The following is a 25,971-nucleotide window of genomic DNA, read 5'->3' on the forward strand; positions in this document are numbered from 1 at the left end:
GCCTCCCGGGTTCACGCCATTCTCCAGCCTCAGCCTCCAGAGTAGCTGGGACTACAGGCGCCGGCCACCTCACCCGGCTAGTTTTTGGTATTTTTTAGTAGAGACGGGGTTTCACCATGTTAGCCAGGATGGTCTTGATCTTGTGACCTCGTGATCCGCCCGTCTTGGCCTCCCAAAGTGCTGGGATTCCTGCATACAGTGTTGGCTGTTGTCATTTTTGTAATTAGAAGAATTTGAAACACTGAGTATAGATAGAATCACCAACAAGAGAATAGGAGTATGACAGGAAGACTCAGGAAAGAACTTTGAGAAACATCTTTATTCAGGGATGAGAAGAAGTAGTTAGTGAGAAGAGGGGAGTAATGATTATTGGGAAAGAATTATAGTCGGTAAGGGATCATTCACAGTGCTGGATACAAGAGGAAGACAGTAGGATGGCACCGAGAAGAGAGTTTTGAAATGGGTCATTATGTGATAACTAAAACCATGTAGAGTACAAGAGAAGAGAGACAGATTACAACAGGTGCACAAGTGACTGAGAAGGAAGACAATGGAAAAGTCAGATGTGGTCTCTTCTATTTGATAATTAAAGTGAGGGAAAAGAGAACAGAGGAACAAGATGAGGCAACAATGGTAGGTGCTTTTTAGAAGAGATGAGATTCGGAATTAGTTACAGATATTGCCACTTTAATCAGATAAATTCAGGCAAAGTCAGATATTCTTCTAGCTATCAAACCCCGTAGTTTCTGATTAAGAGATCAGGATGAGACAAATGCTTTTTCTGTGGTTTTAAACTTGCTCTCTTAATCATGATGCCCTCATACCTTATGAATTTTCCAGAGAGTTCACTGAGTGCTCAGGACACAAAAAGTGATAAATGTATCTGCAAGGAAGGAAGGAAAATAGGAAGAAAGAGAGAGAGAGAAGGTAGAGGAAGATAAATAGACAAATGGCTGGGCATGGTCACTTATGGCTGTAATTCCAGCACTTTGGGAGGCCAAGGAGGGAGGATCACTTGAGCCCATTAGTTCGAGGCTAGCCTAAGCAACATAAGGAGAACACGTCTCTACAAAAACATTTTTAAAAAGGAAATAGAGAAAGAGGGAAGATGGAAAAAAGAGGAAGGAGAGAGCAAGACCAGGAGGATTATATGGTACAAGATATGAACATCTGAAGGTTGGGGTGAGCTCTTGACAGACAATAAAGTGGACAATATTTGGATGATTTTTCATTTCCTCTTCTAAAAAGCATTGCCCTCTCACTCCCTACAGTGTTTTACTGCTCTTTTCTGGCCACCACTGACTTCCTTAGTGAATCAGCTTCAGAGGAGGCACTGTCTCTCCACTGTACTCCCTTTGGTGGGCATTTTCTTATTTTACCTTCTATTTTAGACTGAGCAGTCAAAATGAAAAGGATCCTATTAAATCCTTCTTGTTAAAGTGCTAGTGACTGTTAAGCCTAAATGCATAAGAAATAGAAAATTTGATGCGTGAGTCCTAAATTTGAGTTTGGGAACTGGTACTTACTATCTATAATGTTTGATAAGTTACTAAGGGCAAGTTTCTATCTCATTGTGCTTCTCTGAGGATTGTATAAATAATTTAAGTGAGGTATTTTTCTTCCTACAAAACCTGTGATTTTTTAAAATTACAATATAATTTATCTTTGATGTATTTTATTTAGGGCAAAATATTTTGTATTATCCTATAAAGCAGGGATAAACACCTCCTGTCTATTGGGACCAGGAAAATGGGGACTGGGTCAGATTTTTAGGGCATGATCTGTCTAAAAGGGCAGCCAGTTCCAGCTGATAATTTCCTTCCAGAAATGTGGGTATTGTTTCACCCCATCATTTGACTTGTCAAGTGAATTCCCAAATCATCTTTATGTATTATTCTTAAATAATTGCAAATATTATTTTTTCAAATATTGTAGGCAAAACAGTGTCTGGAAACTGGAGGAGGAAGGAAATATGGCCTCTGTGTTGCCAATTCGCGACATCTGCCTTTCAAAAATGAACTGAAGTAACACAAGGATGCTTTTATCTCACATATCAGGTATGTGATACTAATGTTCAAAACTGGCCCTTCAAAAGTTTTTAGTAACTTATGCATGTCAATCTGTGATTGATAAAAATTTACCGAAAACATTTTGTTACCAAAATGATGTGTACATGGGGAGGGTCATAATAGAGAAAGACCATGCTTTTAAAAATATATATGTATTTTTTGGAAGGTAATTTTTAATAAGCAAATATTTATAAATTTAAAACATGATTTTCCACTGCAAAATATTTTCAATCTATAGTTTGTTGCCTTTGAGTGTATTAGACTGTATGCCATGTTTTTCCTATCCAATCAAGACAACAATTTAAAATTAAAATTGCAAAAAATAGGCGACCTTTCACAGAGGATTGACTAGTTAATTTACTTAAGATAGCAAGTTGCACAAAAGAAGAAAATGATAATGCAACAAGCTTTCACAAGACTGACCCTCTTCTGAGAGTTAACCTTTGTGCTCACAAATAGTTATCTGAAAAATTTCCAAGGTATGAATGGAAATAACAGCAGATCGCATTACCTACATCCCGAAGGTCAGAGGTTCAGATTACCAAGGTAATGAAACTTCAGTGAGCTGCTTCAGATCTATTAGGTTTGTCAGTTTTTATAAGCACGCTTACTTCAGGAATGCAATTATAACATAAAGACCTATATTGGTGGAAATTCACCAGCCGGATCTTAACAGAAGTATTCAAATGTCAGATGAGGGGGGAGAGCCTACCTTCATGAGTAGGCTTTTAAGACGAATCAGTTAGTGAGGTGGAGTAGAGAGAAGAGGGAGATGAATGGAAATATACCTTAAAACACATCCCCAAATAAAAAACTTTGTATTTTTCCCAGACGTGTTTCAGAGGGTAACCATAAGCATCAATTAACTTATATTATTCCATTAAAAATGATTTAAGAGATCCCAATGCAAGTGTCACAGATCATTAGATATCTGCAGCCTTATAAAAACCCGAGAATGATAGTTTTTTTGTTTATGTGAAAATGGATTATTTTGTGGAAACACAGATAAACGTAACCTACTAATTTAATCTACAATTGATATCCTCCATTCTGGCTTTAATTCACAATTGATATCACTCAGGTATCCTAAATGGAGCATCTCTCTTCTTAAGCTGTAACCAAACTCAAGGCTGAATCAAAATCATTTGGTTATATTACCCAAATAGTAGTGACTTTTTGTCTTTTTATATCACCAATAGATGATTGCCCCAGTGAGCAGAGCGTTCTTTCATAAATACAATGTGTTAACTGGGTCTTTCCTGATCAGATATTTCTCAATATTTGGTATTATTCTAATACATTTTGATTAAACTGCTTGCCAGATCTCAAGTTATACCTGTAAGAATGATATAATACATATTCTCATGGTAGATTCAGGGTTTTTTTTTCTGATTGTCATAAGGGATCATCACAAATTAACAGATCACAACAAATTAACATGTTAATATGACCTACTGACCAAGTAACTGTAAAATTTCAGTTATTGTGGTTTCTAAAGTTGCAGGAACAGATTAGATCACTCTGTGAACTCCTCCAAACGCCTGTTAAAAAAGTGTACCCAGCAGGTCCAGGGTCGACCCTGCATTATTCAAGTGGATCCAGTGGTGATGCCTAGGCTTTCTTTTACTGGATCAAGCTGGAATTCTGTCCGTAGCCAGTCTGAAGATGATCCACTGGGAAGAATCTGTTCCATTATTGCAATCCAATTAAATGGTTCTTGCTAATGAGCGGTGAGTTACAAGATATTAGGGCAGCGCTCTCTGAAGGAAGGTGAACAATAGCACACTGTATCTAATTAATACATGGACATGTCTGTCACGACTGACTGGTAGGATAGAAATTACATAGTTCATGCAAAGGAAACGACAGAGGGAGAGCAGGAGGTCCAAGAAGAATGTCAAAGTAGGAGAGAGTTTGCCTCTCAAGAATGGCAAAGGGGCCTCAGGATTTTAGTTTTAATGTGTCCATTTTTAATTTATTTGGGTACTAATAAAAATGGCCCTTTTAAAGTTTTCAATGACTTAGCCCTGTCAATCTGTGATTGGTAAAAATTTAGCGGTAACACTTCACTATCAAAATGATGTGTACATGGGGGAGGGTCATAGTAAAGAAAGAATACGCTTTTGAAAACCCGCAAAGTGTTAACATAGGTATGAGAAGCTTACTTACTTGGTTTAGCCCACCTCACGTCGATGGCTGTGTGGTTAAGGACACTCGCAGTGAGACTGGCTCCTCTCTCTGGAAGACCAGCTAACGTCGTCACAGTCACTTCTTGGCTCGGTGTAAAACCCACACTGTTGTGTACGAAGAGCATATATTCATAGGTTGTAAACCTAAAATGTTGTTTTGTTAAAATAAAAAGTATATGAATTTCTACTTAACAAAAATTCAAACAAATAATTTCCTTTTTCTTTACAAAATACAGGATTTCCTTCCATCCCTCCACAAAATACTGTTTTCTTTTCCTCCCTACAAAATACATTATTTTATTTTCCCTTCTTACACAACACATATCATTAACTTTGTGACTTGCCAGTCTTAACCAAAGCATCAGGGAAATAGTTTGTTAGGAATGCTGAATAAATATTGCTATTGAAAACAAATGTGGTTTATCATTTTCTTTTTCTTATTGTTTTCAGAAGTGGTGAGGATTACAGCTCAATTCAAGATGCAATTACAAATCAGGCAACCTGCCAGCTTTCTATCTGAATTTGATCCAGAGAGTTTTATGCTCTTCTTTTTGGAAACTCATCCATTTTCAAATATCAGAATCCCTCATCACCATTTTCTTCCTATACCTATGCTTCCTTCCCATAATCTCATTGCAGACAGATAAACCCCTAAATTAAATTGTAACTGTGACCAAAGTGTACAACATTCTCCCGCTGAGAGTTCTGCTACAGTGAGCTGTACTTTGCCATAGTGTGAACATATTTACTTGAGTCAATACAGTGGAAACTGAATCTTACTTTGCAGAAGGCAAAAACTGACATGATGATGTGATATGAGGAAGACTTTCCAAGTAATTTATTAAATTGATGATAGAGTAAAGCCACCATTTTTTTTAAACCAGTTTTGGGCAGAAGACCATCAGGCTTCCTTTGTTTGGTGCAGTACTGCCTGTTTAAGAAAATGCTATAAACAGACACAGTTGGGCTATGAGTGGACAATAGCTTAGATTGAGATACTTGCTTAAATATGTAGTGCAACACACGACCATCCCAGAGGCATCCTGTCCTGGATGAGCAAACACTGGCCTCAGATCATTACCTAATTTGGGTTTATTAGATGATCAAGGATACCTCATCTCTAATGCAAGGCCCATAGTATTTGTCTCAGTATGTCACAATCTTTGCTGTGACGATGCAAAGGTGGTGGGGTGTGGGTGGGTAGATGCCACTTGCAGGATTGTGCTAAATAGTTTGACCAAAATTGTATCAGGATCCTCAGAGCATTTTGCTCCCACCTAGGTAGAAGAAATCTGCTTGACTCATCCTGTTTCTTACTCATAGCCCAAAGATATGTTTGCAGGTTTCTGCCTGAGCCACATTGAAGGGTGTTGCTTTATTGTAATTACAGGTAAAACTTAGTGACTTTTTGAGGCTATTTATCTATTTCTCCCAAGTAAGTGCTTGCATCAGATTTTCTACACCTGATGCTTTACCATCTCTTCTCAGGTGTTTATTACCTCTTTTATTTCTGCTTTGTCTGCTGCAGTGGGTTGAACTGTATACTACAGAAAGATATTTTCAAGTCCAAACCCCTGGTCCCTGTGAACGTGACTTTATCGGGAGCTAGGGTTTTTGCAGATGTAATCAAGTTAAGATGAGGTCACACTGGATTAGGGAGGACCATAAATTCAAAGATGATGTCTTTGGAAGAAAAAAGAGAGGGAAATTGTATAGACACATGGATACACACAGGGAGGTCACGGCCATGTAAAAACAGAAACAGAAATTGGAGTTATGCTGTCACAAGTCAAGGATTTCCTAGGGCTACCAGAAGTTAGAAGAGGCAAGAAAAGGTTCTTCTATAGAGTTCTGGAAGGGAGTCTGGCCCAGAGGACAAACTGGTTTGCAACTTCTTATATCCAGACCTGTGAGAGAATACATTTCTGTTGTTTAAAGTCACCCAGGATGTGGTATTTTGTTACTGCAGCCCTGGAAAATGAATACATATGCTGATCCAGACAACTAAAAAATAATAATAATTACTTAATAGCTGTCAGGCATTTTCTATAGATATTAACCCATTCATTCCTCACAAAACTCTATAAGGTGCCATTTATAATACCTATTTTGAAAATAAGAAAAACAAGGCTCGAAGAGATAAATAACTCGTCCAAGTCATTGAGATAATAAGTAAGAGGACTAAGATTCAAATATAGGCAGTCTGATTGCAGAGCTTGCTCTTTTAACCATAATGCTAAACTGCCAACATAATAGTGATGATAATAATAATAGTAATAATAACAATTATAATGATAATCTGTTCTGTCCATACTTGGATGATGTCATATCACTAGGGCTTGACCTTTGTATTATTTTTCTAGCAGAGGGAATAGATTTTTTCTTGCACATTCAAACAGTCTGGCCAAATTTCCTTTGCAACCAATAGTATGAATATGAAGGATGGTGAGTTGGGGTTAAGAGGGTAGCAAGCCTATGACAATGGAATGAAATGAAGCTAATGGCTCACAAGGGAATTGAACCAGCGACCTTGGCTTCATTAGCTCTCTCCCTGTGTAAAATACTTATATTTTACTTCATAAAATGACTTAAAAGAAACGTAGCTAGAGTCTGGATACCTAGTCTCCTCTCCTATAATATGTAAATTTTTCTTCCACATGTCTATGTTATTATACAATTAATAATCTTTATGGATTTAAAGTGATACCATGTCTCTGGTTCTTTTCTACATGTGGAATTAACAATATCAAGTGGCACTAAAAGGGTTGATTGTAAATAAATTCTATAGGGCTTTAGTTCTTACAATACTTTAAGAGATTTCACCGTAATTTAAGTGTGGCAAAATATACAATTTACATCTACAAAACTCAGGTCACATAGATACATAAAATTGCGATGCCTGTTTTGAAGGAGGTTCTAAAATTTTACAGTAAGAGATGGCTTTAGAGTTTATCTGCTTCAAATAACAAAGTGTCTGCTACATCTTACAGATTAAACAAAAAAACCTGAGACCCTGAGAAAGCAAGTGGATTTGCACACGTTTTCACAACTAGTTAACAGGGTTAGCTGGACATAGGGTTTCTTCATTTCCAATATTCCACTATTTCCACATTTAAAAAAAAATTAATTGGGAAATGAGTAGATATTTCACTTGATGCCATACAAAAATTGGTCTTTTGTACTTTCTTTAACTTCCATTGTTAAGTTAAATTTTAAGGAAACAAGTTTTTTTTTTTTTTTTTTTTTTTTTTTTTTTTTTTTTTTTTAAGACAGAGTCTCGCTCTGTCCCCCAGGCTGGAGTGCAGTGGCCGGATCTCAGCTCACTGCAAGCTCCGCCTCCCGGGTTCACACCATTCTCCTGCCTCAGCCTCCCGAGTAGCTGGGGCTACAGGCGCCCGCCATCACGCCCAGCTATTTTTTTTTTTTTTTTTTTTTTTGTATTTTTTTGGGTAGAGACGGGGTTTCATCGTGTTAGCCAGGATGGTCTCCATCTCCTGACCTTATGATCTACCCGCCTTGGCCTCCCAAACTGCTGGGATTACAGGCGTGAGCCACCGCGCCCGGCCGAGGAAACAAGATCTTGAATTCTCTTAAACGCTGAAATATACTGTTTTCATTTCGTCTGAATTCCAGTCTGTATTTAGTAAGAATATATACCTATGACTTGTCTACATATATATATATTGATTCACATTTCACCACTTCATATCAAGAAAGAATGTATTAGTTAGCTTGAAGTGGTTTTCCATTCACTCTATGTATATCATTTTTCAAATGGACTTATGTGTTGATTGTTGATATTAAATGAGACATTCCATTTAACAAATGATAAAATAATACATTTTAAAGCAAAAATGCTAGATCAGTTAACATCATATACTCATGACAAAACTTATGTGTATCAACCGATTTCTTCTCTAAATACAAACTGTGTTCTCTAGGCGTGTCTTGAAAAATGTCCATTTCAAACTCTGTAGGAAAAAGTTTTTGCAATGTAAGTATTCAAAGTAAGTGAATACTTATACTGAGTCTATGATGTAGCTAGTAAAATCAACTGTTTGTGGGTCCATTTAGGAATACTTGGACTATTACAATAGTTTTTCCCTCATTTGCTTGAGACCATGCTCCGGTTTCTCCCTCTGCCACTCCCCAGACAGCAAATTATAAACTTTATTATGGTATAGACATGACTATGGTATTTTTCCTCATAAAAAGTAATATGTGTTAAAATCTTACTTGTGGAACAATATTCATTTTAAGGTTCAGGTGTCATTACTCCAATGAATTAGAAAACCAGATTATGTTTAAATGATGCAGTTTTAATTTGTTTATTTACTGAATAGATAATTTTATAAATGAATGAATAGATGTTTCATAGTTATTTAAGCACTCAGTCTCAAAGATTTCAGGTCACTTATATAATTTGTTAGGTTAGTGAGATAAAAATCTACCTGTCCAATAGAAAAATATCTCTGCTGAAATTTAGCAAAGTGCTCCTTTTGAAAACAAATTATATTGCTTTTTCATATTTAATACATCACTTCGTTCATTCTTTTGCTCATTTAATATTTATTGGATATTACCAATATGCCAGATGTTAAAAATAATAAAATTGTTATCTGTCCACCTAGAGCCATAGTATATACAAAATTTTACAGAAATATGTTTTTAAATGAGAACATCTAAAGTATTTATTCACTTATTCTTTTTTCTTTGAACACGCATCAGATGAAGCATCTAATTTAACCATATCCATCTGGGAAGTCTTCACGGAGGAGGTAACATTTGGGGCAGGTTTTGATAAGAAGTGGTATTTTGTCCACTGAAGACATCTGTCCAGGGCAAAATATGTGAAGACTTGTACCTTGGAAGGGTCTGATATGTTTGGGGAAACCAATAAAATTATTCAGGGCAGCTGCAGAATGCCTGGGGTTATTTTCATCAGAATTAAAAATGTGTCAGCTTTATTGATGTCCTAACAGAATTCATGTGTCAATATTGTCACCAATATAAATCAAGCTTCTGAAAATGCAGGCTATTTAGTTACTTTTTCCACTAACTCTTCCTCATCTCTGCCACAACCCAAAGTATGCTTGAGTACACCATCACACAAGCATACTTGTGTGATGGTGGATTTGAGAAACCTCATAAAGCGTACTGTTCCTTACGTCTTCAAATCTTTTGTGGGAATAGCAAACAAAGAAAAACGCAATACTGTTTCCATTGCTTAAGTCTATAGCTATTAAAATTTTCAGTTGATGGTAGACACTTTAAAACATCTTTTTGTTGATTCTAAAAATAGTATTGAAGATCTTTGCTTCAAAAATTGAAGAGTAATGTTTATCAGGCTTGAATAGTTCTATAAAGTGAGACATTTTAGATTGTGAGTGAAAGTTGAAGCTGTTATGTTTCTGTAGCTATCGATACCTACACTACCAGAATTATCAGACCTCAGACAATTTTGCAATAATTTCCATCTTTGTTCTACTTTGTCATCAACATGAGAAAGAAACACAGACAATGAAAGTAGTTTTTCCTTTTAATTCTAAGAAAACACTAGGGGAAAAAAACCTCCTATGACAAAACACATCCTTCTGGATTTAGCAGCTCAGTTTTCATGAGTGATATAGTTTGGATATTTGTCCCCTCCAAATCTGATGTTGAAATGTGATCACCAATGTTGGATGTGCGCCCTAGTGAGATGTGTCTGGGTCATGGGGGTGAATCACTTATGAATGGCTTGCTGCCATCGCTGTGGTAATGAGTGAGCGCTCACACTATTAGCTCAGGGGAGAGCTGGTTGTTTAAGAGCATGGCACTCCTCTCATCGCCCTCTTGCTCCCTCTCTTGCCATGTGACATACCTGCTCCCTCTTCACCTTCCACCATGGGTAAAAGCTCCCTGAAGCCTTCACTGGAGGAAGACACTGGCACCAGGCTTCTTGTACAGCCTGCAGAACCGTGAGCCAAGTAAATTTTTCTTTATAAATTTTCCAGTCTCAGGTATTCTTTTATAGCAATGCAAAATGGGCTAATACAATGAGGTAACACTTAATGTGATAACACAGAAAAGGACATCGTGAGGGGAATGTAAAGCATTGAAAAAAATCCAACGGGAAAAAACACTGTGACCAATTTAATTTGAATGTGAAATACATGTTTACTCATTTTGAATTGAGTACATGGCTATGAGATGGCATATCAGCATTGACTTAAGTTGGCTTTCATTCCTAGACCCAATTTTTATTCACATTTACCTATTAAGGAAGAAACTAATAGCATCTACCTCATCTTGGTAGTCATAGGAGAAGCCTTCCTTTCACTTGCCCTTTCTATGTACAAAGTTAACTTCTTTACTTAATAGCTACAACCCGAAATTATTTATATTATAGAAACACATGTCATGGAACTGATCCAGTCTTTCATACTAGCAAAGATAAAGATGCCATCTATACACATTTAATCTTATTACAAAGGAGAGAAAAAAAAGTTATATTCTTTTGAAAATTGTCCCCACAGAAATGGCATCCTCTTTTAGGACTCGAAATATCTTTATTTTAGTAGGTTTAAAAATATATATGAAAATATATGTCGATAAGATTTAAACTTAGAATTTATGATATGTTTAGCTTAAGCATTTACATCTTAAACAAGTCTTACCCTTCTTTGAAAAATAAAATGAAAATGTGTTAATTTTGAATGTTTTAATTTAAATGTAATACAATTAGTGGATTCTTGAGGAATCACATAGAGGTCTCCATCCAAATAGTCATTGTAAAAAAAAAATACTCTGAGAAATTTATAAATAATTAAAAGGAATAGCAATTAGAACATGCCTTCCTTCATAAACTTAATGAAAACTAATTTATAAATCTAAATTACAACCTGCAAGTCAATATTTTCTCTATAATAGTGAAATAACCCTATTCTTTCTTATAACTTGTTCTTCTTTAAATCCACAGTGAAAAGGAGAATATGCTCATTGTATTCTTAGCAGCTTTATCTGATCACTCAGGAGAAGGCAGTGTTGTTAGGTGCTGAAAATTGTAAGGGTAGATTGATGCTTAAAATGAAGGAGGTCGCCGCCCTCTTGTTAAACTCTGCCTGACTCACATCAGCAGCTCCAGGTGATAACAGCACGTTCACCAGATTTTCCAAGTGATGAAAATGTCAGGAAACCCAAAGTTATAGTTCCCCCAACAACCATAACTTGGTCACTTTGCGAGGAATTATTAAGGAAGAAAAGTTAAAAACTGACAAGCAGTATAAACCTGTAGTTATACGGAGTTCGTGTCTACACAGGCAGAGCAAAATTCAATAATGAGGCAACTAGCTGTGCAATTTAGACAAATTTACTCCTTATGTAAGATAACCATAAGAGCAAAAAGTATTTTTGTTAGAATTAAATTATCTGGATAATTGGCTTGAGACTGTTTTGTACATGTAGATATAAAAGAAAAAATAACTACTAGAATGATCTGAATTTCCAAATATGATGCTTTAAATTAAATTGGTGCTTTTCTGTACATTATAAACACATACTTAGCCAAAATAGACCACTTGAACTAGGAAATTGGCTTCAACTTATATTTACTGTCACAAATATATTCATAAAAAGATGTCTAGTGAATCTTAATTTTACTTTTTATATCAGGAGAAGTGCCATTTAAAAGCTGATTCCAAATGTAACTACGGTGATATTCAAGTCAAGATGGTAAGAAACACTTCAGTGCTCCTTTTATTTATGCAGATGTTAAGAAGGATATCGGGATGGTGGAATCTGGGGAGAACAGGAAAATACATAATCCTCCCAAAGATATTAGAATTCAATGAAAAACCCAAGAAAACATACCTGCCCAAACAAATAAATCAGCAAAACAAATGTAGGCAAAGGAAGGGCCATGAAGAAACTGTGACACAGATGTGAACCAACACGTGACGAATACTCAGCTTCATCCCCGTCTGCAATTTGAGCGACCACTAGCAGACCAGCAGGAACAAGGAGCCCCAGATGTTGCCAAGGTGGCCAGTGGCACCATCTGATCAAACAAGATCACTTCCTTTAAACAGAAAAATATCACCCCCACCAGGGGACCAAGTTTTGGTTTTCTCTCATATTTGCAAGACACTCCCCCTTGGGCTAAAGGCACTCCTAACTTTTCATGGACTTATAAAGGGTAGAGGGCTAGAAAAAGAGATTCTCATAAAGACTCACACCACTTACTCTGAATGTTAAGCAGAAATGCTTTTCCTTTTTCTACAAGCTGTATGTAAGTTGTAGCTGTTATTCAAATAAATAAAAACAATCTTTGCAAGTACGACCAGAAAAAAATGACATTTGGCATTATGAATCTAGTCAAAATATCTCTTCAACACAATTTTTTTATCAGCACACTTCCCTTCCAGAAGCAGCTGTCATGGGTGTGTTTATGTACATTCATGTTTCAATTTAAGTTGTGGAAATTCACCTTATTTTTTCCTGAAATCTTAGATTTTAACCTCGCATTAAGAATCCTTAGAGGAATCACTAAAAATTCATAACTCACTTTATGGCCTTGGTCCTAATTATTTAATAAGTTTTCATTTCTTGCGTAAAGAAACAAAATTAACTTTTGGAGACTTTCTTTTCATTTTGGCTGAGTATCTCATTGCTAAAACTCAGATTCAGTAATGTTAAATAGTCAGGTTCTATTTACTTTTGGAAATAGTTACATTTAAGCACTTAGAGTTCACAGATCACAGGAAGCTACTATTTGAAATGACTTCTTTAGGTAGAATTGGTGACTCTGTAGATAACTCTGACAGCAATTAACATATATCACGCTCTCTATGGAGGGCAGCAGAAAGGGTGCCTCCACTAGATTGTCAGTTGTTTGAGGGCAAGGGCTAAAATGTATTTATCTTTCGTTCCTTATCACAGTGCCTCAGCACATAGTAAGCACAAATAGGCAAAATAAATGAATTTCTTCTACTGAAGTGAAAATCAGATAGGGATGCCAAATCGAGTAAATAATGAATCTAAAGTAGTTGAGAATAGTATACTGACCATGGTAATTTAGGATGAGCAACATGGATCTGCTAGTAATTGACCAATCTTCGCCTATAAAAGTGACAGTTTCATATAGTTCATTCTGTGGCTTGATCAGATTTATGCTATGCCTCTCTCTGAGAATCTTAAAAGAACTAGGATGTTTTCCCATGACAACTTTTTAAGAGGACAGGAGACTTTTCCTTAGTTTTGCCATTCCCCAGAGACACAACACTACAGCTAACATTCCTAAGGTGCAGAGAAGTAAAGTAATTCTTGATTGAGCTAAACTGTTTTGCCTTGAAGCATTCAGGTGCAGGGCACTATGTGCTGCTATGTGCCAGACACCATGCTAGGAACTGAAGACAGAGTCACGAGGACTGCACCCCTGCCTTATGGTAGATCTGATAATATAACGTGGTGTTCAGACAAGCAGTCAGGCCAGTACGCTACAATGGCAATAGTGATATGTCAGGGGATGTCCTGTGGAAATATTACAGAGGAGCTGAATCAGACCAGCAAGAGGGTTGGCAGGAAAGGCCTCCTAGAGGAAGAAACCTCTAGGCAAAGACATGGCAAATGATCTAGTCAGGCAACAGGAAAAGCCAACTATGGGGAAAAGCTGAAGAAGCAATTGTTGTATGTTGGAGGTACTGAATGCAATGCAAATGTGGCTGGAATGTAGAGGCCTTGGTAAGGAAGGGATGGGAGACAAGGCTAGAGTGGTAAACAGGGTTCAGACTACAGCTACCCAGTGGTGGGTCTAGAAAAATAATGACACACATAGAAAAGTTACTGAAACATATGATCGAGGAGTTTTCGTAAAATAACATTCATGTTTTTGGAAATTTAATCACATTGCTTCTCTGATTTAGAAGTCATTTAATTTTATAAAATCACCTCATTTTATAGACAACAAAAATGAAGCCCAGAGAAGTTAAGTGATTTTTAAGAAGTGAAGCTTTGTGGCCTAACATCACAAAGCTAGTTCTCTAGCACAGGATAAAGCAGAGCCCAGACCTCCTAACCCTCCCATGTAGCACCCTTTTCTAACATCAACTACTAGCCCTAACTTAATGTCTTTGAACTCTAGATTGAATTCTTTCAAGTCCCAATCCTGCTCACTAAATATTTTTTGTAGACTGGATCAATAACTTATAATCAATTATAAGTCATTATAATTCATTTACAAGTCATTTCTAGAAATAGCAAGCATTCTACAAATGGCCAGGAATTCCCTCCATTTAGTATGTGTTCAATATTTCCAAATTTTTCCATTACGTTTTATGTCTAGATAAAGCTGTGACAAAGGCAATAGGTTAAGGCGTGAACATCTACAAGTTCAACTTCAAAAGGCTTATTTTAAGCATGCAGTTAAGATGGAAAACATTAAACATGCTGACTGTTACAGTTGGATGATTAATGCCACAGATAATAACCAAACATGTTTTATTGCATAACTGATAACACGCTCACACAATGAAGACACAAAGATACTTTGAACTATTCAACATGCCCAGAACTAAATGCCAGCATTTGTTTTTATAGTTTTTGTAATCTCACCTGCTAAGACCCTTATCTTCATAAAACCACTGAGTTCCTGAATAAATATTGTGCCACCGATTTAAATCTTCTGGGGGATTTGATGCAAGTGGTTGCTGGATTTTACGTCTCAGAAGCTCATATCTAAAGCAAAAGACAAGCAGGAACATCAGGATTATCTCAACTAATATTGAGATTACCAAAACTCAGGCTGTTTTGTGGCATGTGCTTGTGATACATGTGTGCAAGCATAAAGAACAACATCTTAAGTTTATAGTTATGTGGTTTTGTTTCGGATAAATTTTTTTTCTGGAAAAAATCCCATATATTTAATATTTTGAACAATCAGTTGCATTCACATTTTACTATTATCTGCCAGAATGATAGCATTTTAGATTTCTTCTATGTTAGATTTGCCAAATCTTTATTGCCAGTTTTACACAAAGTAGAATACACAAAGCTTATCAAGTTAATGGTTTCCTATGACTATCAATACTTTATAAACAATGATAATATTATCAACTTTGTATTCTCGGCCAAGTATGAAGTTTGAGTTGTTGCGAAACAATTTCTGACTCACAGCTCTTTTCTTTTATCTTATCTGGATCACTGACCACACTCCTCACAAGTTTCTATATGCTAATAATGTGCCAAAGAATTACTGTGTTCACCTTAGAATTTTGAGGTACATTGTGCAAATGTATCATATAGAACATACGTCAGGTTTGCCTAACATATAATAAAAGTATATGTTGAAAATGAAGTGACAGATTATGTAGCGAATCCTTAGAGAATGGTGATTGTGGTTTCAAGGGTCTTTAGCTCTTCAAATATGATGATTATATTTCTACTTTGATAGACTTTGATGTTTCCATAGTAAGTTGAAGTGTGCAGTATGATAGTGTGTGAAAGTTATGAGTCAGTGGATATTCAATGCCAAATTAGTTCTGTGTTCATACAGAAATAAAAGTCTCCTTCACTTCCCCAGTTCTTGGAGAGATAAGGACCATAGCAAAATAAAAATCATAGTCACCTTCTCTTACCTCAAATTAGGTCCATTTGGCTTGGATGGTGGTTGCCAAGAAATCACAACATATGATTCACTTAGTGGAATCACAGACAATGGGCCAACATTCTGAGGTACGGTGGGGTGAGTGGTAACATAGGTAGGTAAACTCTCTGTGCACCCTCCAAGGTACCCATTACCCCCTGAACAAGCAACAATGGTGACAGAATAATTAGTGAAAGGAATCAGATGAGTAACTTTCTGACTTAACACTGCGGAAGTGACATTGGTTATAGTGATGTGAGGGTCAGGCATGCGAATCTCATAGCTAAGTAGGTCTCCGTTCTGGATGAGTGGGGGTTTCCAAGTGACCTGAAATGAAAGATAAACTTAGAATCAGTGTAATAATACAGGAATAGAGCAATTGAAGTTCACAAGGCCTAGAATTTTGTTTTCAGTTAAGTCATTTTCTCAATGCCTGCATTCTCCTGAGTCCTTAGGACTAGACAGTAATGAAGGGTTTGAGATCAATTAGCAGTACTCCAGGAGCTAAATGAAATGCTGTTTCCTGGGTTTGGCTTTCAGTCTTGCCACTTTCTACGACTGTCAGACTGATACACACCTCAGTGATTCACCGCCACCGTGGGTGTTCTGAAGGACACAGAGCAAACACATGGAGAAAATTCACACATCCACATGCTTCAATAGGGTTGCATAGGATTTGATAGTTTTCATGTTTATAACTCAATTAAATGAAACATCGGAACTCATTTCTTTGCACTGTTAGTGTGCCTGCTAAATAAGTCACTTTTTCTTGGAGGAAGGGAAAGAGAAATCATTATTCATATTTTCTGAAGATGTGAAATTGAGTCCCTGAATCTTACTAATATATAACTAAGCAATTAAAGCATTAACAGCACATCCTCTTCTCAGGGATAAGAAAATGTATAGAAAGCTTTTAAAAAGGGGAAGCCAAAGATGTTTGTGCTTAGCTAAAACGTGGACTTGAGAAACAGAAGAAAGAACAGCATTTTGTAATGGAATTCTAGAATGTCTGAAGTTTATTTTCTTTTCTCGCTAAACTGTACAGGAGCATAGTGGTAACACACTCATGTTCTTATGGGGAAAGAGAGCCGAAAAAATGTGCACAGGCCATGACAAAAATCATTTATTTACATGTTATCCTGTTTCATCTCTTTTATTGGTACCTTCTAGTGCACCTTATATAAATGCCAGGATATATATCTCATGTCCCAGTCCGTAAGCTTCTTCATAGCAGGGATAAATTGTACATCCACTTAGTACCATGTGCGCAGAGGTGGAGTTCAGTTAGTAATTGTAGTTATAGTTTGTTAGATTATATTTTTTCCCTAAATACAGTTATTTTGAAACCTTAAGAGACAGATTTCTACAAGGTGACATATTTATATGTACATTCGTAACTCTAAAAAAAAATCAAAGAGGAGCAATATAAAAATTAAAATGGAGAAGGACTGACCATAATTTTCTATCTTAAATCAAGGGGAAAAGGTTTCATCCAGGAGGACTATGACCTGAGATTTTTAGAGTGTTCTTACTAATAATTGGTGACAAAAAGGGCTCTCACCGCATGTTAGCTGGGCAATTGCTTGATGATTAATTTGGTAATTTATAATTAACAATGGGCCAATATCTACCAAATTATACTGCAGGGCATGAAATCATTGTTAGTCTTTTTTTTATTTTTTATTATTATTATACTTTAAGTTCTAGGGTACATATGCATAACGTGCAGGTTTGTTACATATGTATACTTGTGCCACAAAAAACTTTTTGGAGAGTTCTAAGAAGAGAGGCTGGGATGAAGAGAAGTTTCAGATGTGGTCCTTGTAAACATAGAGGATTTGCCTGGATGTGGGGAGTATTTTTAAAAACACCCTAAAACAAGCAAAGGTTGTAGAAGAGACATAGGAATCTAGTTGTTTTGGAGGTGCAATGCTGTCTGTGGACCTGAAAAATGAGTCAAGGTCAAACTCAAACTCAGAGGGCTTCCTGGTATTTGTAACATAAATGAAAAAATAAGAGCTATCAGAGCTAAATTCAACCTGATTAATCTGAAGAACACGGCTTTTCTTGCCTCTTAGACCAGAATACTTTGAGAGTTCAGGTCAGAGCTTGACAACACTTTAAAGAATTAATACTTAGTCTCTGCCCATGCCTATGTCCTGAATGGACTTGGAACCAACCCAAATGTCCATCAATGATAGACTGGATTAAGAAAATGTGGCACATATACACTGTGGAATACTATGCAGCCATAAAAAAGGATGAGTTCATGTCCTTTGTAGGGACATGGATGAAGCTGCAAACCATCATTCTCAGCAAACTATCTCAAAGACAAAAAACCAAACACCTCATGTTCTCACTCATAGGTGGGAACTGAACAATGAGAACACTTAGACACAGGAAGGGGAACATCACACACTGGGGCCAGTCGTGGGGTGGGAGGAGGGGGGAGGGATAACATTAGGAGATACACCTAATGTAAATGATGAGTTAATGGCTGCAGCACACCAACATGGCACATGTATACATATGTAACAAACCTGCACGTTGTGCACATGTACTCTAGAACTTAAAGTATATATATTAAAAAATAGAATTAATACTTAGGAGATAGTCTGTGTTAGTAGTTGAGCTAACAGCGAATTGATTTGGAACTTGGTATTGAGACTGAGAAAGAGCGTTCAGAAGATAAAACTTGAATAAGATATCTACCAGCAGAGATTAAGAGATTTGGTATAATGACTCCGCAGATAAACATTTCAAGATCTAAAAAAAACCCCTATTTTTCTACTATAAATGTTTCCATCTAAAACCTATTTTTTATTTTTTAAAAAGTTACAAACTTAGAAAAATATATCTTTTTGACAGCAGTGAGTTAGAAGAAATGAATCTAATTCTATAGAAAATTTCTAGAACTGTATAAAACAATCTCTTATAACAATATGGAGAAGGATATCGTTATTATAGTCAGTAGGCCAACAGAGATGGTATCTAATTTGATCACCCTCCTGAAAATACCCTGGAGCCATTATTAAAAATGAACGTGTTGGCTGGGTGTGGTGGCTCATGCTTGGAATCCCAGCACTTTGGGAGGCCGAAGCAGGTGGATCACCTGAGGCCAGGAGTTACAGACCCACCTGGCCAACATGATGCGACCCTGCCTCTACTAAAAATATCAAAAATCACCTGGGTGTGGTGGCAGGTGCCTGTAATCCCAGCTACTCGGGAGGGAGGCTGTGGTAGGAGAATTGCTTGAACCAAGGAGGCAGAAGCTGCACTGAGCAGAGATTGCACCATTGAACTCCAGCCTGGGCAACAAGAGTGAAACTCCGTCTCAATGAATCAATCAATGTGTCCAAGACTTTTTTTTTTTTTTTTTTTAAAGACAGTGTCTCACTCTGTCACCCAGGCTGGAGTGCAGCAGGGCGATCTTGGCCCACTGCAACCTCCGCCTCCTGGGTTCAAACGATTCTCTTGCTTCAGCCCCCTGAGCAGCTGGGAGTACAGGTGCATGCTACCATGCCTGGCCAATTTTTGTAGTTTTAGTAGAGATGGAGTTTTGCCATGTTGGCCAGGCTGGTCTCGAACTCCTGACCTCAGGTAATCCACCCACCTTGGCCTCCCAAAGAATACTGGGATTACAGGCATGAACCACCATGCCCGGCCTGTGTCCAAGAATTTTAAGGAGCCAGTTAACTAAATATTGTATTCTATTCTTTTCTATGCTTAAGACTACATTTATTATCATATGTGTGGTCAAAATATATGAGATTAAAACTTTCAGTTTGTTTAATTTCCTGACCTTTTGTATATTCATTGCATATAAGAAAGATTAAGAAATATTGTCGCATCCCTAAAAATTCAGACAAAAGAACGTGTTATTGGCCTGAATAAGCAAGAAATGTGTTCTCTAAAACAATAGTATTACGTTAAAACTTTTAAATAGAATTATAGTTTTGCACTGGAAATAAAATGTTTACTTCAGAGATGGCTTTCCTATCATGATGATTTCTTTTATTTGAGGGGTTCTTAATGATTTATATGTCCATTTTTTTCTGTTCTTTTATTATAAGTCTTCAGAAAATAGGACAGCTAAATTGCTGGTTAAGTGTTTAAGGAACGATTGACTTTTAGCAGCTGTTTTACATCCCTGAAAAGTCTCTCTAAAAAATCATGGCACCTTCAAAGTTCCCCATTTTCAGCAGAAACTTAGACATGTAAGTTAGTTGATTGGCTTTAGGCTTGAAAAGAGTAACATCCAAAAGCATAGTGAGCAATTCCTTACGTCTTTAACTTCATCAAACTATTTTTAAGAACTTTATGAATAAGAGCATTTATAAAGAGAATTTTATCCACTTTGAAATAAAACAAACAAAAAACATTGGCATTCTGATTTGAAGGATGCTCAGTTTATATGTTGACTTTGGAAGGATTGTCTTGTTAGGGAATTAAGTCCTTCCATCAAGGAAGATTGCACTTTTTTTCCACCTGTTGCAGTGTGACGAAGTAGAGAAGAGCATGGGCTCTAGAACCCTATTGCCTGGGTGTGAATTCCAACTCTTACTCCTTATGTAATCTTATGCAGATTACTTAATCCCTCATACTCAGTTTTCCTGTCTGTAAAACGGGAACAGCAATAGCATTTATCTGACACAGTTGCAGTAAGAATTAAATGAAAGCAATTTCTAGAACATAACATGAACTCAATGAATATATTTTCATTATTATTCCTTCTGTGAAATATTTATACATTTTGTCTGTGGTTTATTTTAGGTAGACATCAAATATTGGCCCATCTTTAAAAGTCAATGAGGATGATGACTAAGACTCAACTCCTTTTACTTTGGCTCATTATCAAACCCATAAATGAGTGACCCTAAGTGTACATAGCAGAGGGAAGGAAGCTACACATGGTTGTGGTCTGGGCGACACTGTTCCTTGCGGCGCACCTGCCAAGACTGGTGGCTTCAGTAGCCTGAGCCGAGTGAGGACCCTACTGTATAAGAAGAGCTGACAGCTGCAGGGTTACTCTATTTTATTCCGCATTACCTATGAAAAAGCGGACAGGGGCATCAGGGTTTAGAGGCTCATGATATTACCATAAAAGAAGTTTTGTTTTGTTTTGTTTTGTTTTGCTGCATCATAGTTATGCAACTTAGTTATTTATACATAAAATTTCTTATCAGTCCTCAATTTAAGGCTTCAGTGCAGCAGTTTACACATTGACTTTATCCCATTTAAGTACCTTGGTCCTAATCTGATTTTACTTTGACTTTTTGTTAGAAATGACTTCTGAATTGCATGTCTTTTTTCTGCATCTATTGATTTTAAAAAAAATGGGCTTTCTACTTTAATTGATTGATGTAAGAAGTATGTTGATAGATTTTTTGATGTTGAACCATCCTCACATTTTTAAAAATCAAATCAATTTGTCCTGGTATATCATTCTTTTAATATACTGCTTACTTCAATTTGGTAATCTTTTATTTAAAAGTTTTGAATCTGTATTCATACATGAAATTAGTCTATAGTTTCATTGAACTGTTTTAGGTCTTAGTAGGGCATTTTTACCAACCTTATGAAATGAAATAAATTTTCTTAGGTGATTAAACATTAAATAAAAGTGCACGGCTTTCACTTTTTCCGGTGACACAACTCTTTACATTATATATTTATTTTTCCTGTAATTAAATAAGATTTTAAGCATATTATTTCATCTATGCTGCTGTGCTCTCCAATTTACCTTTCTCAAGGCTCATATTTATGCCAAGTCATATCGCCTCTTTTAGTACTTACTAATATGTTACATTTAATTTATTTTCTAGTTGGCCTAAGTATGTGTTGTCTCTCTTGCTTTCCCTGTTGGACTGTAATTCTTACAGGTGGCATTGTATGGAGAAAAAAACCACATTGCACAAAATGAGTAACACTAAGGTGAAATACCAACTCTGCTCCTTGTATTATCTTCCACCCTATCAGCTGGTATTCCGTACTTCTCTACACTCAATTTATTCTTCTCCCCCAAGTCCTTATCACTTCCAGGTATATTACCTAGTTATTTGCTTGCATTCTGTCTAAAATGTAATTGCCATGAGGCTAGGGACTTTATCTTGATCTCTTCTGTGACCCCACTGCCTAAAAGAGGCACTTACAAAGACGTACACTCATGTACCGATGTTCTGTAAATGTCAATAGAACTGAAATTATTATTGTTACTGTTGTTAGTACTGTTGATAATTTCTGTCATCCATCCTAATACCTGGAACAACCCTCTATGTTAAATAGTTAAATTAATTTCTTAACCAATGCATTAATGACTATCCTTCTGTTATTTCATATAAAATATTTTCTATTTGCAATTTTGACTTTTAAATCTCATATTTTACAAAGAGAAGTCATTGTTTAGCAGTCATATACCTCTGTTTACCAGCTAAGCTATATCATGAGAACGTCTGCTTTGGTAAAGTCTTAAGATCGCTCTGAACATGTGAGCCAATAATACTGAAAGACAGGTATGTTATCTTAATACTATTTAAATAGTATATAGCATTAAATACTAGACTCAAGGCCGGGAGCGGTGGCTCAAGCCTGTAATCCCAGCACTTTGGGAGGCCGAGACGGGCGGATTACGAGGTCAGGAGATCGAGACCCTCCTAGCTAACACGTTGAAACCCCGTCTCTACTAAAAAAAAAAAAAAAAATACGAAAAACTAGCCAGGCGATGTGGCTGGCGCCTGTAGTCCCAGCTACTCAGGAGGCTGAGGCAGGAGAATGGCGTAAACCCGGGAGGCGGAGCTTGCAGTGAGCTGAGATCCGGCCACTGCACTCCAGCCTGGGCGACAGAGCCAGACTCCGTCTCAAAAAACAAAACAAAACAAAGCAAAACAAAACAAAAACTAGACTCAGTTGAATGTTCCTGCTGATTCTCCTTATTGATAACTTTTTATTTCCTAGTTATAAGATGAGAATTAAAAGTGTGAATTTTTAGAATGATATTACTAGTGTACAATGTTCATATATTTCAGACACCTTCTTAGAGACATTTAGATTCCTGCCTTGTGGCCTCAGGTGAGTGCCTATGAGATTCAGCTTTCTAGCCACGCTAATCTAAACTTCTCTAGCAAGCTGACAAGCCATGTATATTGTTTAATTCCTGGATGATATTATAAAATCAAAAGAGGGTAAAAATGTGAAGAAAAAGCCAGGCAACTTGCTCTACGTTCTTGATACTTTTAATTATTGTTTATATATGGTGAGTCAAGTAGAATTGTGCACTGCTGAGTTCTTCTTCTGAAAATTCTCTTCTTTTCTTTCTTTGTTTTTTTGAGACGAAGTCTTGCTCTGTCGCCCAGGCTGGGGTGCAGTGGCAGGATCTCAGCTCACTGCAAGCTCCGCCTCCCGGGTTCATGCCATTCTCCTGCCTCAGCCTCCGAGTAGCTGGGACTACAGGCGACCGCTACCACGCCTGGCTAATTATTTTTGTATTTTTTAGTACAGACTGGGTTTCACTGTGTTAGCCAGGATGGTCTCGAACTCCTGTCCTTGTGATCTGCCTGCCTGGACCTCCCGAAGTGCTGGGATTATAGGCCTGAGCCACTGTGCCCGGCTTGAAAATACTTACTCTTTTTCAGATCGGCCACAATCAGTAACACTTAGTTATAAGATTTTTATTCGAAATAATACAGAACCATGTCCATTATGGAGTATTGCCTTTGTAAAGAGACTGTGTTTGTTTTGTTGCATCATAGTGATTGGTAGTGCTACCAAAGTTTTACACAATTGCCCCAGGATGGAAAAAAAAGTCATTCCTGGAATGATTATTAACTCTAGGCTTGGATTTTGGTTGTGTTTCTATTTTGAATCAAAAGCAATTCTTTACATTGCTCAATTCATCCAATAAACATTGCATATCATGTACTTAAAATTAATTTCCCATTGGTGTTTAATAATAGAATTCTATACACTTATATTTATATCAAAAATGTGTGTTGCTTTGACCAGCTTTATATTAAAACTAACAAAGACTTTTAAAAGTAACTTTTAGACTGTAGGTTAAATTAAATTTCTTCAACAATTTACATTGTTTAGCATCACCTAGTGTTTGCTTTTGGTGGGGGAGAGAGAACACACAACATAGATCCAAGTAATAATTTTAGCAGATGAACTTTGCTGTTATGCAAATGTCCTTTGTTTTGTGCTCCGGTGAGCAAGCTACTGTACCAATGCTTTTGGCAGTAGTACAAGACTGAATCCATGGAAGCATGTGTGTATTTACACAAAAGAGGCTTCTAAGCTACAAAACTCCCTCCTGTTTGGTTACACTAATTTCCCTTGAATGAAGTTTGTATGCCAGCCAAAACAATGGTAGTTATCCTTTCCTCTAGAGTTCATTCCCAATAGAATGAGGTGAATAATTGAACACTTTCTGGATAGCCCGTTAATATGCTATTTTTATTTCTTTCCCCATTACTTGATTCTTTGATTATTAAAAAATACCAGACTATTGGTAATGGAAAATTTTGTTAATATGCTAATTCATTCCTCTGTATTTTCCCATCTCTTCTCATTTTCTGATCTATTTAAATCTGACGTGGTGGTTAAGCTAAGCATCCCTTTGTGGCATTCAAAGTATTTCAGGTGTGTGAGGCAAATGGAAGCATCTCAACAATATAATTAAGGGGATACAGGGAGAAATGAAAAACTGACATCGAATTTAAGATAGTTTGGGCCAAAGGCCAAAACCTAGTTTCTCCAGTGGATGCCTAAAACAACAAATGTGTTTGTTTAGTCAGTAGATGGCTCTGTTCAACACAGAGTCAATCCAGGGTACATTCCTAAATCTGCAAAGGAGAGAGAACAGTCAGTATCTTACCTGGGCTGCATCAGGTCCCAGCACTGTCACCACAGGTGGCTGCACCCCAGCAGGTCGTGAGGGTCTTGTGGTAACTTCCACCCAAGCACTGCTGTTCGTACCTCCATGAAGAGTGCTCATCAGTATCCGATATTCGTATTTTGTCCATGGGCTAAGAGCAGAAGTCTTGTCAATAAACCTCATGGAATGACTCCTTGGGAGAGTCACCAGGGTAGTAACTTCTTCCTTTCCTTTGACTCTTCTCTCAATTGTGAAATTCTCCACCAAGCCATTGGGGTGGGTAGGGGGTTGCCAAGATATAATCACAGATGTTGGAGTATCAGAGAACAGCTCTGGACTTGGGATCCCTTCCGGTGCCCCTGGGAGTGTCCATACAGTTTGGGACTCTGGCGAAAGGGAACATCCTTTTGAAGTGCAGGCTTCTACCTGAAACTTATAGGCAGTATATGGGTGTAAATGTGTCACTGTGCAATTAGTGACATTTCCTGGAGTTCTCAAGTATAGACGGCCATGTAGATAAATGTTATAATGGGTAATAACCCCACTGGACTTTCTAGGATGCTGCCAGGTGACCAACATCATTCTTGACTTCACATCCAGAAGAATCGGAGGAACTACAGGTCCAGGTTCTGTAAAGTAAAACAAATCCAGAAAGTGATACCTCTTGTAAACGTCCCACCTCTCCTCAAAGCTAAAATGAGTGATAGCTCTGCTACAAGGGTATGAAAATGAACACTTGGTAAAGGCCAATAAGTAAAGAAATAAGTGCCATAAAGACAAGGACTGTGATTGCTTTGCTCATAAATTTTGCATGTGAAATACTTGTGAATATTATGAAACTAAAATTGTCATTTTTCTCTCTAAGATAGCTTTATCAAAATCATGTCTTTTTATTCAAGCCAATAGTTAAAAAATGAGGATTTAAAAAAATAAATGTAATAAACATACAAGAGGGCCGTTGTTGCCAAAGTTCTAGCTTCCACTACATTTTTTTTTCTAGAGCCCCAGTAACTAATTATAATCAATAACACTATCATAACAAACTTGCATATTTTACAGCACAGTAAAATCCTTCGGCATCTCTCATTATATATTCTATATTATCCTTGGTTCTGTTTATCATTCTAATCCATGTTTTGCAATTTATCTACTCCCTGTTAATATTATAGGTGATTTTTTACTGTGGCTGTGACAGAAGCTGCCGATTTAGCTCTTTCACAT

General features: G+C 36.9%; 1 protein-coding gene across 1 annotated transcript in view; it reads right to left on the minus strand.

Moving 5' to 3' along the window:
- Positions 1-25,971, minus strand: part of LOC105493520 (usherin) — a 789,359-nt gene that overhangs the window by 242,244 nt on the left and 521,144 nt on the right. The window contains exons 40-43 of the mRNA XM_024796490.2: positions 24,751-25,379; positions 15,871-16,205; positions 14,849-14,971; positions 4,239-4,402 (exon numbers count right to left, since the gene is read on the minus strand). Of these exons, the coding sequence (XP_024652258.2) occupies positions 4,239-4,402; positions 14,849-14,971; positions 15,871-16,205; positions 24,751-25,379 (1,251 nt within the window). The remainder of the gene's footprint in view (positions 1-4,238; positions 4,403-14,848; positions 14,972-15,870; positions 16,206-24,750; positions 25,380-25,971) is intronic.

This window comes from Macaca nemestrina, chromosome 1, assembly GCF_043159975.1.
Source record: "Macaca nemestrina isolate mMacNem1 chromosome 1, mMacNem.hap1, whole genome shotgun sequence".
Classification (NCBI taxonomy): Eukaryota; Metazoa; Chordata; class Mammalia; order Primates; family Cercopithecidae; genus Macaca; species Macaca nemestrina.